The sequence below is a fragment of the Heteronotia binoei genome, chromosome 8, assembly GCF_032191835.1.
Source record: "Heteronotia binoei isolate CCM8104 ecotype False Entrance Well chromosome 8, APGP_CSIRO_Hbin_v1, whole genome shotgun sequence".
NCBI classification, from domain to species: domain Eukaryota; kingdom Metazoa; phylum Chordata; class Lepidosauria; order Squamata; family Gekkonidae; genus Heteronotia; species Heteronotia binoei.
The window spans coordinates 29,917,334-29,936,277 of NC_083230.1; the positions used below are offsets into that span (position 1 = coordinate 29,917,334).

The window sequence follows — 18,944 nt, forward strand, 5'->3', positions numbered from 1 at the left end:
CAGTGGAGCAGGCTTTTTTGGGAGGTGGTGGGCTTCTTTGGAGGTTTTTCAGCAGAGGCTATATGACCAGGCCTAGGGCTAGGGTAGCATCTGGAGAGCTACCGTTGGCCACCCCTGATATATAGGGTCAAAATTGGGTTGTGCATAACATCACATGTAAACTGGATGTACTAGTTTTCCAAAGTAATTTGTTGTATTAAGTTGCCTTAATGTCATGTTGGCTCTGTTTCTGTATTGTAAATGTCTTGTAATGATGGTAATTATCATATCTACTGAGATCTGAAAAAAGATATAGCACTGGAAGTCAGGGCCCCCAGGTCAGATGACAATTAGCTGCTGAGGAAAATCAAAGGACAAGTACGAATAATGCTATTCTTAATCTTGTGGGGAGGATTTTTGTATTTTTTAACTGTGTGTGTGTGCGCGCATCTGGAAGTCATGATGATCTCTGGTGACTGACTCCTGCTGAAGGCATGGAGGATATTCAGAAAGGTGGCTGAATAAAACCTGCCCCCCACCCCACCATCGGGTTCTGATATTCCAAGGAGGTCCCATCCAAGTAGTAGAAGAAGATATATTGGATTTATATCCCTCCCTCCACTCTGAAGAGTCTCAGAGCGGCTCACAGTCTCCTTTACCTTCCTCCCCCACAACAGACACCCTGTGAGGTGGGTGGGGCTGGAGAGGGCTCTCACAGCAGCTGCCCTTTCAGGGACAACCTCTGCCAGAGCTATTGATGACCCAAGGCCATGTTAGTAGGTGCAAATGGAAGAGTGGGGAATCAAACCCGGTTCTTCCAGATAAGAGTCCGCACACTTAACCACTACACCAAACTGGCTTGCTAGAGTTGACCGAGATCTTAGCTCCTGAGATCTGATGAGATTGGGTTTGCCTGGACTCTCCAGATTAGGGCAGTGCTACTCTTAATGATGCAGTTGGGTTAAAGCAGTGGTTCCCAACCTTTTTGGCACCAGGGACCAGTTTCATGGAAGCCAATTTTTCCAAGGACTGGTGTGTGTGTGTGTGGGGGGGGTACTGGGGGTTTTGCTGCCCAGGCTGACCCCTCGCCCACGCCTCTTCCCTGCCCCCTCATGGGTATCTTTAAATGGGGGGTAGGCAAAGGTCGCTGCCGTGCTGCCCCTACTGCCCGCCTGTAACCTGGGCAGATGAAAGAGGTGGTGTTTTGGAGCGAGGCCACCCTGCCTCTTTTGTCTGCCTGGATCCCAGGTAGGGAGAAGGGGCGGTGCAGCGCCTCTGCCTCATCCCGGTTACTAACAGGCCACGGACCAGTACTGGTCCACGGCCCGGGGGTTGAGGACCCCGGGTTAAAGGACATTCAGTTGTTGATGCAAATAGTGCAAAAGGAAAGTCCGAAGCTCTTTGCACATAATAGAAGCATGGAACGTGAGAAGTATGAATCAAGATAACTCAGAATTGTTAAACCAAAAATGGAACGTTTAAACATCACAGTTCTGGCAGTGAACACTGCAGAAAAAATGGTATTTTGATAGTGATGTGAGGTTGAGCACTGAAGAGCTATACAGAAGAGCTGAGAGGATGGAAGATTGCTTTTCAAGAAGAATCTTTTGAAGAAGAACCTGCAGTTTTTGAAAGTGAAGTGAAAACCGCACTGTAAGCAATTGGGAGAAACAAATCACCAGAAGTAGATGCGATAACAATAGAGCTATTTCAGTCCACAGAATCAGAGTCCCTCAAAATCAAAACAAAAATCTGCCAACAAGTATGGAAAACAAAACGATGGCCCACAGACTAGAAACACAATCTACATTCCAGTTCCAGAAGGAGATGTCAAAGACTGTGGCAAGTGTTGGACCATCACGTTAATTTCTCGCATGGGTAAAATGATGCTCAAAGTCTTACAGTAAGGACTGTTATTGTATATGAAACAAGAAATGTCAGATGTTCAAGCTGTATTCAGAAAATGAAGATGCACTAGAGATCTTATTGCAGATTTACGTTGGTTACTGGAGCATATGTAGAATTTCAGAAGAAAACCAGCTTTTGCGACATAGATGACTGTGTGGATCATCAAAAGCTATGTCTGGTTTTAAAGTCTGGTGTTTTGATGTTATTGCTACTGTTAGGATAAGATATAGTACAGTCTCTTTAGTCTGTATGCAGAACATACCATAAGGAAAACTGGATTAGATTTTGATGAAGCTGGAGTGAAAATTGGCGAAAGGATCATTAACAATTTGAGATATGCAGATGACACCACATTACTACCAGAAAAAAAATGAAACCTTGAAGTGACTTCTGATGAAGGTTAAAGCAGAAAGTGCCAAAGCAGGATTAGACTGCAGATTTATACCCTGCAGGATTAGACAGCAGATTTGTAAAGCAGGATTACAGCTGAACATCAAGAAGATGAAAAGTTGACAGTGAAGAAATGGAAATTGTTAAAGATTTTCTATTCCTTGGCTCCATTATCAACCAAAAGTAAGACTGCAACCAAGAAATCAGAAGGAAATTGAGACTTGGAAAGTCAGCAGTGAAGGAGCTAGAAAAGATTCTTAAGTGTAAGGTTGTGTCACTAGTGAATAAGGTAATTTATACCATAGTATTCTTCATAACTACGTGAACAAAAAAAATCAGGATTTTTTTGGCTCAGATATACCAAACCTGAAAAATATTGGTAGTTGCTGATATTCCGGAATCCCATTATCAGCATGATGCTAGGGTTTGGGTATTATTGGTGTTACTTGTTTTCTTCGGCTCAAGTGTACCCTAAGCAGGGGTGTCGAACTTACTGTATTTGTTATGAGGACCAGATCTGACATAAATGAGACCTTGTTGGGCTGAGCTATGTTGGGCCGGGCACTGTGTACCTATTTAAGATTAGGTAGCAGAGATATAAATTTTATAAAGAACACAAACACAAATGCACACACACATACATATACTTAAAACATGCTTAAAATGTTAGCACTCATTAGTCTTAAGGATGCTTTCTTTGTATTTCTCCAATGGGATCTTTCCTTCCTTCCCCAGGGGGCTGGGGGGGGAGCCTCAGCCAACAGAGGAAGAGATGCTTGGCTCAGTAACTCTGCTGTGCAATTGAGAGAGCCTGGCAAAGCAAGCTATTCCTCCCCCCTTCCTCCCCAAGGGAGGAGCCTCAGCCAATGGAGAAAATAGAGGTTTTGCTCTGTAGTTCCTGTGCAGTTGAGCAAACCTTGCAAAGCAAGCTTTTATGCAGAAGGAAGCAAGAGAGAGGGAGAGGAAAGCAGATGACAGCCAGTTGCTTGGGGGCCTGATAGGAGCCCTCCAAGGTCCTGATTTGGCCCCCTGAACTGGATGTTTGACACCCCTGCCCTATGGGGACTATTTCAAGATTCCTCCCTGCGCCTTTCCCAGCCCACCGGCCACAGTGGGCCAGCTGGGAAAAGGAGAAAAGATTGGGGAGGCATTTAAAGATGACTTCCCATCTCTTCTCTAGCTGACCTGTGGCTGCAAGCTGGCTGGAGAAGGGAGGGAATATTGGGGAGGCATCTTTACCCCAGCAAGCCAGTTGAAAAGGAAGCAAAGTGGTAAACATGCCTCCCATACCTTCCCCAGTATCTGCAGCTGCAGACAGACTGGGGAAGAGAAGAATGATCAGCCCCCTGCCAGCCATTTAAACAGCCGTCAGCTGTTAGGTTTAAATGGTCAGCAGCTCTGAATGCACCTAATTAAATGCCAAATAAGATTGACTTTTATTTGGGATCATTTCATTGGTTTGCCAGATCAAATCAGAGAATCTGATTTGGCTGAATAAATACCCAACAAATACCAATAAAGTGTTTGTCAGGTATTTATTTGGTTTGGCTTAGCCTAAGGCACATCCCTAAAGCTGAGAGGAAGAGAGTGAGGACTTTTACTGATACCATGGAGTGCCAGAAAGACAAATAAGTGGGTTCTAGATGAAATCAAGCCTGAACTCTCCCTAGAAGCTAAAATGATCAAACTGAGTATATTGTACTTTGGTGACATTATGAGAAGACAAAAGTCATTGGAAGACGCAATAATGCTAGAAAATGTTGAAGACAGCAAAAAAAGAGGAAGATATGCCATGAGATGAATTGGCTACATAAAGGAAGCCCATGATCCTTTGTTTGCAAAACCTGAGCAAGGCTGTTAAATGGAAATTATGAAATTTTAGTGGTATACTGTTCTTGAAGTTCTAAAGCAGTGGTGACTCCACGCTTTTTCTAAGTTTTTTTTCTAAAAATTTTTATTTGATCTTCAGTTGTGTGAAAACTAGCTAGTCATAGCGCAGATTCCAGAATAATTTGTAAGAAGTGATTATAGATAGCTTAATTTTGAAGAAATGGAAGTTGCCGCATTTTGAACCTTTTTTGTGTGTGAGAGTAAAAAAACAAAGCGTAAGCTTTTGTCAATGACTTAGTTAATATTTTATTGATCTGTCTAACACTTAATTATAACAGAAAAATTTATTGTACTTTTAAGATAGCCATGTCAAGGCTACTGTGTAACTTTAGTGGCCTTGACTTTATCATTCTGTGGCTGTTGACAGTGTCAAATGGATTCTCGATAAAGGTAAAAAGCCTGGGGAAAGTGTTGGCATTTATACTTTAGATAATAAACTCTGCCATAAATTGGATCAAAACAGAGATTAGGACAGTTAACATATGACTTAATATTTCACTAAAGTATAGACCTTTGATCTCTTTTCTTGTGAAAAATATCAGCTGTCAATCTGAAGGATTTTTCTTTTTTACTACATGAATTTAATCATGATTACCTAATCTCAAGGGTCAGATGTTGTTCATCAGATGCATTTTCATTGTGTGTAGATTCTGTGTCTCTACAGTGATCAGCCTCATGTAGAACATGGATCATTAACATTAATGGCATAGCATGTATACTCTGAAGTAAGTCCTTTTTAGTTCAGTGGCTTATTCTCTAACAAGTATACTTAGTGTTGCCGTCCAAGTGTATGTAATGAGCTCAGCTGATCCCATTAGATCCTGTTGTTCTTTCTGTCACACATATATGCCACTCCTTCTTTCAGTCCATGGCTCAGTAGATCTTGAGTCTCTGATAAGAAGCTTCCCAGAAGAGGGACAGTGCTTACCTCGATGTAAGTGCTGTCCTCTGATGACTGTAATACTCTAAAGCTTTAATTTCCCCGTGGACAGAGCTACAATAAATATCCGAGTTGCAATGCTATAAAAACTGTCACTATCAAGGAAACACTTGTTATATATTGTTGCCATAGCTTTCTTATTATTGATCTTTGGAGTCTCCCATCTTTGATCTTTGGGGGGGGGGCCTCCACTGCTTTTTTTTTGTTTCGCTTCCACAGGTTCTGAACATTTTTTTCTGCTGGATGGTGTATCTGAGCCAACCATAGTCTTCTGACTGACCCTTGGACTTCTGTAGATAGTTCGGTAGAACCAGGACAGTGTCTTCACCAATTTGAAGCGCAGGATAATAGAAAAGTAATTGTGCTTCATTCAGGCTTTAAGTTGTAAGCTGCAATTGTGAACCCTGGAAATTTTTTTGTGGGTTACAGAACTATTTCTGTAGCATCTTGATTTCTTTCAAAAGTTTAAACTACAGGGAATTTATAGTTACTGTGGAATCACTTGATGAGTCACTTGAGTATTGAGGTTGTAGATTGCACGCTGCCTGGAATTCATTGTCTTCTCTGCACAGCTGCAGTTGAAATTTTAAAAGCATAAAATAAAGGGAAAAGTAGAGGTCATGATTGTAGCCATATTCTTTGTTCATTTATGGGGGGGGGAGACTAATGGTGATGGGCAGGCAGGATTCAGCAGGAGCTCACCTTTCTGAGAGTTCCCCCTCTTCCTCCCCACCTATCTTCTCCATTGAATAGGAGGTGTGGCTGCATAACAATCCCTGGATTAGGAGAGTGGGCAGCCAGCCAGCCACCAGGGGCTTTGCCACGCCCCCAGCAGCCCTCATTAACCCTTGGAGAAGCCTGCACCACCATTTCTCCATCTTGGGCGGTGGGTGGCTTGCTGTTTGACCCACGTATGGATTTCTAGCCAGCCCATGCAGGCCTCGCTCGCCTGGGGCTCTCCTTTCTTGCATTGGGTTGCTTTTGGTTTGGGGAGGGCATATGCTCTGCCACCTATTTTCCTACAAAATGACCCCTGGTGATGGGAGAACATAAGAGAAGCCATGTTTTATTAGTCCAATGGCCCATCCAATCCAACACTCTGTGTCACACAGTGGCCAAAAATACCAGGTGCCATCAGGAGGTCCATCAGTGGGGCCAGGATACTAGAAGCCCTCCCACTGTGGCCCCCGCTGCCAAGCACCAAGAACACAGAGCATCACTGCCCCAGACAGAGAGTTCCAGCAATACGCTGTGGCTAATAGCCACTGTTGCACCTCTGCTCCATGTGCTTATCCAATCACCTCTTGAAGCTGTCTGTGCTTGCAGCCACCACCACCTCCTGTGGCAGTGAATTCCAGAGAAGGAATAAGAAGGATAAGGATAAAGATAGTCAGGCAAGGTGAGTTGAAATAGCTGTTGGAGACAGGGAGATGAGAATATCTACTTGTAAGTTGTCTATTTAATTTAAAAAAAAATCTTGCTTGGTTCCCAGGCTGTGCATTTACAAAACATGAACAATAGACATTTAAACAAACATATACAATGCAGCAGACCTCCATTCAAACTTAAGACAGATGAAGAACATCTTACCAAAAGAGGAGACCTGTGTCAAGTTATGCATATGTAAGTGTCCCAAATATGTAAGTCCTAGCACTGGTTTCCAGGGTGATGTTTACCTTTTCTATACACAGGCTTTTCCAGAATCCATTTGACATGGGGATACTTCACCAGATCTTCTGGGAATGTTGGATAAGGTTGTGGAACTACTGAAACCAATCCTCTCTAAGGACCCAAGAACAAATGAGAAACAACTGCTGTTTGGTAGAAAGGACTGGTTCGATAATGAGTGCTGATTTCTTAAATGTCATATACCCAAAGCTCATTGCAAGCTGAGGAGAATGTATAGTTCTCAAACTTAGAGTTGAATCAGCTAAAACAGAAATTCAAACAAGTCACTAGAATTAAAAAGTACAAAAAAACTAGAAGGGGGTAGAATCTTCTAATTCTTGCTTCTCAAAGCAATGACTCAAAATGTTTTTAGTCTTTTGTTTCTAGTGCTATGGGGGGAAGGAAGGGAATGGATTTTTGTATCTCCCCAACCGTTTGGGAAGAATATTATGCCAACATCTTTGATGATATGCAAATGAACAAAGAGCCTCTACCAGAGTAAGGGACACACTTCCAGTTTGGTTAAGAGTCTTGACCAAGGAGATAATCAGGAAACTAAGCCTGGGAAGGCCCCCAGGTCAGAGCTGATCATGTCAGAAGTTCTTTGTTCAGATATTGGATTGTGGACACAATTTTTGGCACCTGTCTTTTCATCTATCAACAACTCAGGCAAAATGCCTGTATCCTCCTGACAAGCCATTATTGTACCAGTCAGCAAACATATAACTGGATTTTAGCAAGCCAGATTTATGTACGGCTGCTTTGCATTGGACCAGTGTGCAATTCCTTACCACTTGGCAGATTGTATGATCTTAAGTGGTTCCCTGCATGCTGCCTTCATTGATCTATGGACAGCTTTCAATTCTGTACCAAAAAACCAACCATGGACTAAGTTAAGAATAATTTCCTTCGACTGCAGGCTTCTGTGATTAATTGAAAAACTATATGAGCCCTCTAATGCATGTGTTTGCTATAGCAATCATGTCTGCCTGTCAGAGAGTGGTTTGCCAGGAATTTATTTTGGCTCCACTACTGTTCAATTTATATTGTAATGACTTATCTGCAAAATTGAAATAATCTGATCATCACTCTCTTTTTTTCAACTAATGTTGTAATACCTGTAGTGTTATATGCCATTTATGTCCTCCTTTCCCATACACCTTTTGGCTTTCTGCATTTTTTGAAATCCTTTTCTCACTATTGCATTGTGGGGAAATTGGAAATCAATAATAGCAAGTCTAAGGTAATGATTTTTACTAAGCAGCATTGACCTGCAATCTAACTGGGGAATCAATGGGCAAAAGTTAAGAGGAAGTTTATCTGTCATGAAAATAACATGGCCTAAAAGCTAGCTGCCCAAATGACTAATGCAGTAATTCAGTCTTTTCTTTTCTAAAGGAAATTAATACATAGCTACTGCACTCACAGTGTATAAATTTAAGTAAAGCTCAATTACTTTACAGTCATTTCCTCTTCTTTCATTTTTGCACACAACACACCTTTTCTAGATTACATCAAGACAGCAGACGCTCTTCCTGGGGGCTCAACAAACAGCCATTTCAGAGGGGTGGTTTCCACAGCTAGTTCAAAAGGTCTACAAGGTAGTAAGCCACATTGCTCTGACAGATTCCAAGAACACTAAGGTATGACTATATGGGTTGTCTAGTCAGAGTCCATCTGCTTCTCTTTCAACAGCAGTGGGAAAGTTCTCCATCGGGCACTTGGGTAAAATAAGTAGAAAAGAACCTGAATCCTGACAATCAGGCAGCACCTACTGGACATCAATGCCTTAGAGATGGTGTCAGACATGGAACAATCCTCTGGAATTTATTTCATATTTTTTCATTGTACCAAAAAGGTCCAGAGATTGGAGAGTCACCCGGGGTTTTAAAATTCTTAAACAATTGTCAGGCCAATTGATCTTATGCTTCCGAAACTATAATGGCACATGCAGACACTTCAGAATGGAGACTCAATTGCAGAGCTTCAACACAGGAACCTTTAACTTTCATCAACTGGATGGAGCCTGATTTTCAGGTTCCAGTTTTTTCAAGGGTCACAGGAAGTTCTTTCTTTTCTGCGTTGAAGAGAAACACTTCCAGTCCAAGGCACTTCCCTCTGGCCTGACGTTGGTGCCCCAGGTGTTCACAAAAGTGCTAGTGAATAACATTGTCAGCGTCTGATAAATTGGGCCCATCTCAATTTCTACAGGTCTGTTTTTCCTGGTAAATATGCAGAGGAGTTATTTAACACCGTCTCAATGTCTAGAACACCTGGGTAATTATAATCTGTGCAGCAACACAGTTTTGTCATTTCAAGAAACAAAATAAAATTTAAATAAAACAAAGCATGAAAGATCAAGGACCTGGCTTCACAAGTCACCTGGCTTCGCAAGTTCTCTTCCCTAGTGCTGCTGACCAAGCTGCAGAGCCTTCTGATATCCACCACTGACACCATACAATGGGGGAGATTCCATTCCAGACAACTCTAGATGTTTCTTTGACCCTATGAGGCTCCTATTTCGCAGAAGTCAGATCTATCACTGTGTCCCGGTGTCTGTGCAATGCAACCTCTTGGTGGACCAAGATGTCAAACTGCATTCCCAACAAGCATTTTTGGATTCCTCATTGCCTTCAGAATATTCACAGTTGCAAGCCTCTGTGGCTGGGGAGCCACAATCTGAGACCAACCAGTTAAAGGCCAGTGGTCAGAAAAGGCATCAAGGCTTCCAACCATTGTCCTGGAGCTGAAGATAATCAGATTGGGCCGCCTGTAGTTTGTCACCCAGATTGTGCCACATTTTCATCCAGACAGACAATATGTCCACCAAAATCTACATCAACAAGTGGGGGAAGGAGTGTTCTAAATTTTCTACTCAACACATGGAAGCATACAGTCTGTTCCTATTCTCCAAGATTCACTTGGCATCCATCAAGGTGGAACCTCTGATGGGGACAATCAATGTTCAGATTGTCTGGTTGAGTTGTCAGGTCATCTGACAAAGGGAGTGGTCCCTCAACAAGAAGATTTTCCAACAAATCAGTTACTTCAGAGAACCAATGGTTGACTTCTCCGCCTTTTCAGAAAGCACCAACTGGACCACTTCTGCTTCAGATTTTTCCATTGTAAGGCAAAGACCTTGGATGCTTTTACGGTCCTTGGGCAAAGGGAACCCCTGCCTGATTTCTCCCCAGTCAACCTTCTTCCTAAGATGTTCAGTTGGATTTGGGGTCTCAGGGCAGCGATTCTATTCTAGTAGTAGCTCCTTATTGTTCAGTGTGCCCTTGGTTTGTGTCTTTTGAGGAGATGTCAGTAGAAATTCCACTAACGCTTCCAGGTTTATAGGACATGTTACACCAGAGGCTGATTTGTCATCCTCAACCAAGATAACACTGTTTGACTGCATGGAAGTGGAAAGGAGGAAGCCTTTTCTATTAGGTTATTAGCTGATGGTGAACAATATCATCCTGATTTTACATAAACAGTCTTCTACCATGATTTACAATACCATCTGAAGGTTTGTGTTTGCTGGGGCTGCCAAAATGGCTTGACCCTATGAGACTCAAGGTGATGTTCATCTCCTCATGTCTGCAGGACAGGTTATCATCCAGTTTTTAAAACAGCTACATTGAGAAGACAGCTGGTAGCATTGGCATCGACATAAGTCTTACCTCAAGTGTAGGAGGTGAGCATCTCAAAATATTCTCACTTTCTTTGCTCCCTCCAAGGGACTTCTCTGTCTCAATCACTGCAGACTCATAGTTGCCGACCTGGAGTCTTAACACCATCTTGCCCACTCTAACCAGTGTGTCTTCAAAACCATTGCTGAAGTTCCTCTGGTCTATCTGAGAATGGAAAATGTTTTTTCCTAGTCATCCCGTCAGATAGGATAGTATCGGAATTGGATGCTCTTTCAGTAAAGTCTCTGTTTTTCAGAAAAAAAAGATTGTTCTACACATAAACCTAACTTGCAAACCAAAGGTTAATTCCACATTCCATTGATCACAGGAAATATTCTTGCCATCATTTTATCCACATCCTTCTCATACAAAGGAATGGGTATGGCATTCTCTTGATGTTGGAAGAACGCTGAATTGCTCTATTAAGAGAACCAAGCACTTTCTCTGGATGGTTGCACTTTTTATTGATATTTCTCCACCACACACAGGTAAGAAGATACTGAGTATGACCATAAGACATTACATAGCAGAATCCTAAAGAAGACAAAGCTACCTGTTCCAGTTGGTATTACAGTGTATTCCGTGTGTAGTGCTGCAGTGAACACAGTTTTTGCTAGGCAGGCGTCAGTTGATGTGTGCAAGGCAGCCACCTGGTCTTCCATATCTGCACTCATTTGACATTACAAAATCAATATCTAGGAGTCGGCTGAGGTGGTTTTTTGATTGGAGAATTCTGCTACACATTCTGGGGAATGGAGGTGGCGACCACCCTCTCATTGCCTAGGGACACTGCTCTGAGATATCCCACAAGATGTTCTCCGCCTCAGAGGGAGAATGACCATTGGATACTTACCGTGAAGGGTCCTTCTCCTCTGAGGACGGAGGACATCTTCGCCCTCCCTGGTGGCCACTACCTTCCTCATGTGTCTTGGAAACTGTAAGTCATGTATTATAGTTATTACATATACATATCAATAGAAATATATATATTACCCTAAGTATTCTCTCTGTGTGTTTCCTCTGGTACTCACTTCCTGTAATTAGTTCTAGCTGGGATTGCTTGTCTTATTATTCAGGTTTATTGTTGTTATGTTGTAGTATTTAGAGCTTACTGCTGTCAGAATTACCAAACTGAGGCTTGAGGATGACTCCACCAGGAACAGGAAGTGAAGAAATTTGTTCCTGCCTCTCTACAAGTAGGATGGAAATCACCCACAATATGTCCTTCTGTTTTCAGAGGAGAAGGACCTTTCACAGTAAATATCCAATGGTCGTTCTTGGTTGTATTTATTGTTGTTCTTACTGTCCCTACTATTACTCTTACCATTATTTACTGTTATCATCATCATCATTGTTGTTATTACTGCTGCTTTGTTGCTGAACTGTAGTTGTAACTACAGTCAACACTGTAGTTGTAAAAGCAGGAAATGAAATGAAATCTGGCAGAGCAAGCCATCATAAATTATACAGAAAGAAAGGGGGGGGAGTGGCATGTTGGATAGTGACTTTATTATTCTAACCAAGAGTACAGGAAGCAAAGAAAAGAATGGTGTTTTTAAAGTCAAGATTAAATTTAAGTTTAAAATGCAAGTGGCAGTTCTAAGTAGCACAACAATGGCAGACAAAATATTCAAAAATATTCATTTATAAATTCCTAGTTGCCAGTTTGAATTAAAGTTTTTTCTCAAATCCTCCCCCTCCCCGCAATGCTAGTTTAGGGAAAACTTACCTGGAGGTAGGAGAACTTGGGTTTGTATGCCCTTGGAGGGATATGGACATTTGGGGTGTAGGTGGGATAGGAGGAATGAAAAGAAAGTAGGAAACCCTAGTCAGGAGAGGGGGATTGTGGTATCACTTAGGGCAGCTGGTTAGGAAGGTAGTCCAGCGTGAAAAAGACGGGATGGAAAAATAGACATAACAGTTTGGTTCACAGAAGGAAATGAGCAATTGTCATACTGTTCCCTGTCCTGAAGAGGGGTTGTCCTCACCAGTCATGAAACTTTGTCTAAGAGGAAAATCAGTTTCTGTGTTAGTGATAGAAGAAGTTATGAGAAGCTAAACTAACTCGGAGTGGCTTGGCTAGTGAAGCTTTTGTACCTTTTACCCAAGTGATTGTGAGGTGTCAGAGTTTTCATGGGGCAACCTGGATTATGGGTGCCATTGGTCACTGTCCTTCATGAGGTGGTTGTAATGACTAATATCGTACCAGCATAAAGACTAATGGGTTGGAAGATGAGGCCATCCTGCTTGATAAGTATTTGATTAGGTTTCTGAGTACATTACCAAGTGGCATGGAAAGCTGTTACCATCTTGCAAGCATTGGTCATTCATCAGGGCCTGAGTATGAAACGGTCTTGGAGAGTCACAGAAGGGAGTCTTGAAGTATGAGACCTTTTCCTGTTTCCTCTTTCAATTGTGTTATATTGCAGACAGTCTAATCAGATTCTCGAGGTTGCCATCAAACATGGAAGTCACCCTGCACTTCTGACTGCACATGGCTCTGGGATCTGGGGGAGTTCTAAAGTATGATTCTTTGTGAATATTTACACAATCTCATTCTTTAGATTGGATTAATATGTTGCATTATTATATGGATTAATATGTTGCATTATTTCTATTGGATCCAAGGGATCCAATAGAAACTATTTTACAGTCCATTGCTGAGTGTTCTGAGTTAAAACATAACCCATTTCTCATGACTAGCCTCTCTGCGTGGGACACAATGAGATCAAAATTAGTGCCAATAATTTCAAGACATTAAACTTTTTTGCGACAAAAATGGTTTGCTTTTGGATATAACTACACTACATATCTTACTTGGAAGCAGAAACACCTTACAACACTCAATGAGTTGTTGCATAGTAATATTCTCAAAGAACCTCTTAGAAGTTAAACTAGGACAAAGTATTCCTTGGTACCAGTATCTTCAAATCAAGCATATGTGCTCCACAATTGCTCTGACCAAAATTGTGAAAGCTCTACTGACAGCTTTTGAACAAATTATTAAATATTCTTATAATACTAAAAAACATGTTATATCTAAAATATATAGTGCCCTCATTGACCTAGAGAGCATTCTTTGCTGATTTACCAATCCAAAAGGCGCAACCTCATTGGCAACGTGTTATCAGAGGATAAATGGGACTTAGTCTGGAACACAGCTCTGCTTACATCAAATATTACAGAAATCAGAATGCAAAGCTTCAAAATCCTGTCTTTTTGGTATTTGACTCCACAGAAGATGGCTTACCTTTCCAAAACAGCCTCGCCTTCTTGCTGGAGGGTCTGTGGAGGATTAGGCTCTTATCTTAATTGTTGGCTAGGGTGTCCTCTTTCTGACTAGATATTTTACAGCCTTTCTGACTAGATATTTTACATCTCATACACTGCATAAAAGGTATTAATATCCAGCTTCAGCCTGAACATATTTTTTTTTAACAGTTCGGTTGATGAAAGTTCTCCAAAAGTTCTACAAGAAACTTTCAATTCTCCTGTATGCTACAAAAAGTGTAATAGCCACACAGTGTAAAAGCAAATCAAGCCCACACATTCAGTTATGGTATAAAAAGCTATGGAGTCTAGATGTTATGGCTAAGATCACTGACAGCCTCTCTGAAGTAGAATGTCATACTCCCACATTCAATTTTGAATCTGTTTGGTTCTCTATACTGGTATATTTGACTATACAGGATGAAATTCCGAACAAGCTAGATAAATTGTTTTTTTTGGTAATCTTATGTCTATTGTATTTTATATCTTGTTTTGATGAATTTTGTATCTTACTGTTTATGCCCTTCCTTGTATTTTCTGTTTTGTTTCCCCAATAAAGATACTTTAATGGTGTGGGGGGGGGCGGAGTGTGATTCCTTTCAAGGAAGTGGGGTCTTGAGGTAATGGACAAGGATTTCCTGGGCTGCCATTTCTGCCAGCCTGACTCATACAGCCTGTGGTCTACAATCGAGGGCCATTTGACTGTTGTCCTTTGACTCATGTCAAGCCAAATCTAAGAAGAGCTTTTATTTTGACAAGAAAGAACACTCTTCCCTCAGCAGTTTTGGAGGGCAAATATAATAGAGTATCATACTCTAATAGAACATGCAGATGCTCATATGATAAAATCAGAACTTTCAAACATATGATTATGGCGCGCCCTATATTTAATAAGTAGAGGGCTAATTGGGTTACCCCTTTACTTAAAAATAGGGAATTGCTGAGTGTGTGAGCCCAGGTGAATGATCGTGTCACCCCTCTCAGTGGCAAAATTCATAGGTGCACTAATCAAGTACAAGAGAAATAATTAATGAGTAAAGTCCTTTTGATTTCTATTTCTGCTTAAGGCAATAACCATATAAGTAGTAATAGACAGACAGACTGATGCCATGGGCTACTATCTCTGGCTCAGCCAAAGCTCTGCATTATTTTAAAAAGGGGAGCAGCAGTTGCTTAGGCCAGGTCTCATGCAGCTGGCTTAAATGTTCCCAGTTTGTCTTTTTGAGAACAGCAACTTCAGACAGCATCAGGAGGCAACAACATGGCTGCAGCTACTTATAATGGATCAAATAAGCCGCCTTTGTGCAGTGTGAAGAAAAAAATTGTTCTCCTTGTCAGTTTTCACGCTGCTAAGAATTCCGCTGTTACCAGTTGCCTCTTGTCATGTTAATAAGCAAATTCAGTGGTATGGCTGATTATTCTGTACTATTACTGAAAGGAAGGGCTTTTGGTGAGGTGTGGGAAGCTGCATAAAGAAAGGAAAGATGGAAATAGCCCTTATAAGGTAGTCCCCTGTTTGCATTTATCTCAATTAACCAAGTGTTTTGCAGAGCTGTGTAGCTTATAACAACAACTTAAAATGCTTACAAAAAGCATAGAAAAATTCTTGCTTGTTCAAAGGAATCTCTACTGTAGTATTCATCTCACAGTGGCAAGCCTGATGCTTCCAGAAAGCCTAAATCAAGGTATGAAGACATTTATAGACCTTTTCTGTACTGCTGGGATCTGTCCTGGGACCTGTTTTGTTCAGCATCCCTATAAATGATTTGGATGAAGGAACAGAGGGAATGCTTATTAAATTTGCCGATGGTACTAAATTGGGATTGTAAATACAGTAGAAGACTGAAACAGGATACAAGATGATCTTGACAGGCTGGAAAACTGGGCTAAAACCAATAAAATAAATTTTAACAGGGATAAATGTAAAGTTCTGCATTTCGGTAGGAAAAATCCCATGCATAGTTATAGGATGGGGGTCTTAGTGGATCGTACGCTGAACATGAGTCAACAGTGTGATGTGGTGGCTAAAAAGGCAAATACAATTTTGGGCTATATCAACAGAAATATAGTGTCCAGATCACATGATGTGATAGTATCACTTTACTCTGGTCTGGTAAGACCTCACCTGGAGTATTGTGTTCAGTTTTGGGCATCACATTTTAAGAAGGATATAGACAAGCTGGAATGGGTCCAGAGGAGGGTGTAGAAGACGGTGAGGAGTCTGGAGATCAAGTCCTATGAGGAAAGGTTGAAAGAGCTGGGAATGTTTAGCCTGGAGAGGAGGCAGCTGAGAGGTGATATGATCACCATCTTCAAGTACTTGAAGGGCTGTCATCTAGAGGATGGTGTGGAATTGTTTTCTGTGGCCCCAGAAGGTAGGACCAGAACCAATGGGTTGAAATTAAATCAAAAGAGTTTCTGGCTCAACATTAAGAAGAACTTCCTGACCATTATAGCAATTCCTCAGTGGAACAGGCTTCCTCAGGAGGTGGTGGGCTCTCCTTCTTTGGAGGTTTTTAAACAGAGGCTAGATGGCCATCTGACAGCGATGAAGATCCTGTGAATTTGGGGTAGTTATTTGTGGATTTCCTGCATTGTGCAGGGTGTTGAACTAGATGACCCTGGAGGTCCCTTCCAACTCTATGATTCTCCAGTGACTGGTATTTAGTGGCATTTTGCCTGTTAGGATCTTTGAGATAAGAGGCTTTGGTTTCAGTGTCTGCTAGACACTCCAGTATAAGTTCTTGGATTTAACTGACTCTTCAGGTTTTAGAAGGCAGTGATACACTATCAAGTACCCAAATTCCTTCTCTAAACAAACCAGGCATCACTCTTTAGAGCAATCTCCCCATTCAGCTAGGCAGGGAATTACTTCTCTAAACTAGAGGCTTTGTCCATTTTTTCTGGCCCAAATTGGAGTCTTCAGTGATCCCATTCCTTCTTGTCACCTTCCCAGTCCTTAGTCAGTGCTGAACTGAGTTCTCTTTTGCAGGCAGTTCCCAGCTTAGCTGTCTTCTTCTCAACTGACTCTATCCATTGAAATCTGTTTGGGCATCCTGTTACTTAGAGGCTCCTTTGTTCTGTAAGGCATTACAGTCTGTCACAACAAGGACTGCATACACTCAGATGAAGGTCCTCAACTGAAGCTAGAAGAACTGCCTCTGTCCCATTACTAGGCCTGAAGCCAGACGTAAAAAAGTCTAGAGCAAATGAGTTATCTAAGAAGACCTGGGGTTGGTCTGCTGCTCTCAAAAACGCTTTGCTAAGAAAGGGCATGTTAGGGACATGGCAGTAACTGGCTGTATCATTCTTGAAGGTGGCTTCTTTCGTAGTTCCTTTGGGAGCTGGATGGGAAGGGGCAGAGCAGGTGGGAACAGCTCTGCCTTTGATGAAAACAGTACCTGGACAGTCAGGTATTCCCTTCCTTCAATGTGTAATGGGAAAGGCCATCTCCTAACCCATTATTACTAAGTTTAATCAATAGTCTTTGTTGCAGCACTTTGTTTTTTTGGATGTCCAGGTATATAATATTCAGTGGCTCCCTCTTATGCACATGCTTGTCTGCACTCGAGGAACTAATAATGGCTGGTGAGCCAAGACTGCCCTGTTCTCTCCTCCCTGCCCATTATTTGAGAAGCTGATCTGCAATCTGTATTAAAGAAAACCCTTTTTTATTATGTGTTTTAGGGGTCCCTCTAGTGGCTTGTAGTGTGATTTGGATATATTCCGGTTTTGTTTGTGTTGAACCAGGACCAGTTTGCCAACCAGTGCACAAAGAATCTAGAACAGTTGTGTTCCTTCTACAGCTTACAAAGAGCCACTGAAAGCGCTGTATGCCTCCCCACCAAACATAAACTTAATAAAATATATATTAACGTTAAATATATAAGTATAACCTTTTTAATTACCAGAGGACCTCTAAACATGTAGAATAGCGTCGGCCTCCCATACTTAAATCTTAGCCAGCTCTCATGTTTCTGAAGTGAGGGGAAGGTTTTCAAGTCAGACTTGAGAAGACAGTTTGCAAACTCTCACATTGTCCAGAACTTGTTATTATGCTGGATGTTAAAGAATAAATGTTTCCTTATTTTAAAAGCATCTTTCAAGTTGAGCTCCAGTGTTGCAGAAAACTGAGTTGTTAGAACTTCTGTCTGTGGTAACCACCAGCCAACTACAGCCCCCTACTAGGCAATAAACATTTTTCAAAGGCATGGAGTAGGTGCCATGTTGGGTATGGTGCCCAGAAGAATCATGTCTGGGTCCAGAACCATAGAATGAACATCATTGATCCAGAAGGTGGTTTAAAAAAAAAATATTCAGAACGTTTACCAAATATTTACTGTCGAAGATACTTTTTTTGCAGCAAAGTATTTTTAGTTGTGTTGTTTGTCAGTTCTTTATCATCATTTGGCAAGATTTATTGATCACCCAAGCAGAATGTTCAATACTTTTTACTTGATTAAAAAACAACCTGGAAGCAATGTTCTATCATATATATAATCTGAAAATATATAGTCCGGGTCGTGATCTGATGTGTGTGATGATAGGTGTTCTTTTTATCCTAAGAAACGTTATACCCTTCTAAATCCACTGAAGCTTGAAATGACTGTACTGTTAATACTTCAGTCCTAAGAATGTTTTCTTGGGAGTACACTCCATAGAATGAAAAAAAGTTACTCTGGTGTTAACCAAATTATTTCATTGGGCTTAGACGAAGCAGCTGTGCTATAAGTTTTGTTGAGCCCTTTATGGATGAGAAATAGTCTGTTAATCAGTTACAAACTGAATATATGGATTGCTATGCCATGGCTGCTCTAACAGGGGTCTTATATATTCTTCCTTAGAAAGAAAATGACTCCATTAATGTATGCTGCTCGTGAAGGCCACTCTCAAGTTGTTGCTCTTCTTGCTGCTCATGGATCACAAGTAAATGCTCAGGATGAAAATGGTTACACTGTAAGACAGCTTTTTATGTGTAGTGATGACTTGAGGTTTCATTTGTTTCCAGAATTTTACTGTAATGTTACTGGGGAGGGACGGTGGCTCAGTGGTAGAGCATCTGCTTGGTAAGCAGAAGGTCCCAGGTTCAATCCCCGGCATCTCCAACTAAAAAAGGTCCAGGCAAATAGGCGTGAAAAACCTCAGTTTGAGACCCTGGAGAGCTGCTGCCAGTCTGAGTAGACAATACTGACTTTGATGGATCAAGGGTCTGATTCAGT

At 41.4% G+C, this 18,944-nt stretch overlaps 1 protein-coding gene across 1 annotated transcript in view; it reads left to right on the forward strand.

Moving 5' to 3' along the window:
* ASZ1 (ankyrin repeat, SAM and basic leucine zipper domain containing 1) overlaps positions 1–18,944 on the forward strand; it is a 58,061-nt gene that overhangs the window by 12,737 nt on the left and 26,380 nt on the right. The window contains exon 5 of the mRNA XM_060244854.1: positions 18,570–18,681. Within this exon, the coding sequence (XP_060100837.1) occupies positions 18,570–18,681 (112 nt within the window). The remainder of the gene's footprint in view (positions 1–18,569; positions 18,682–18,944) is intronic.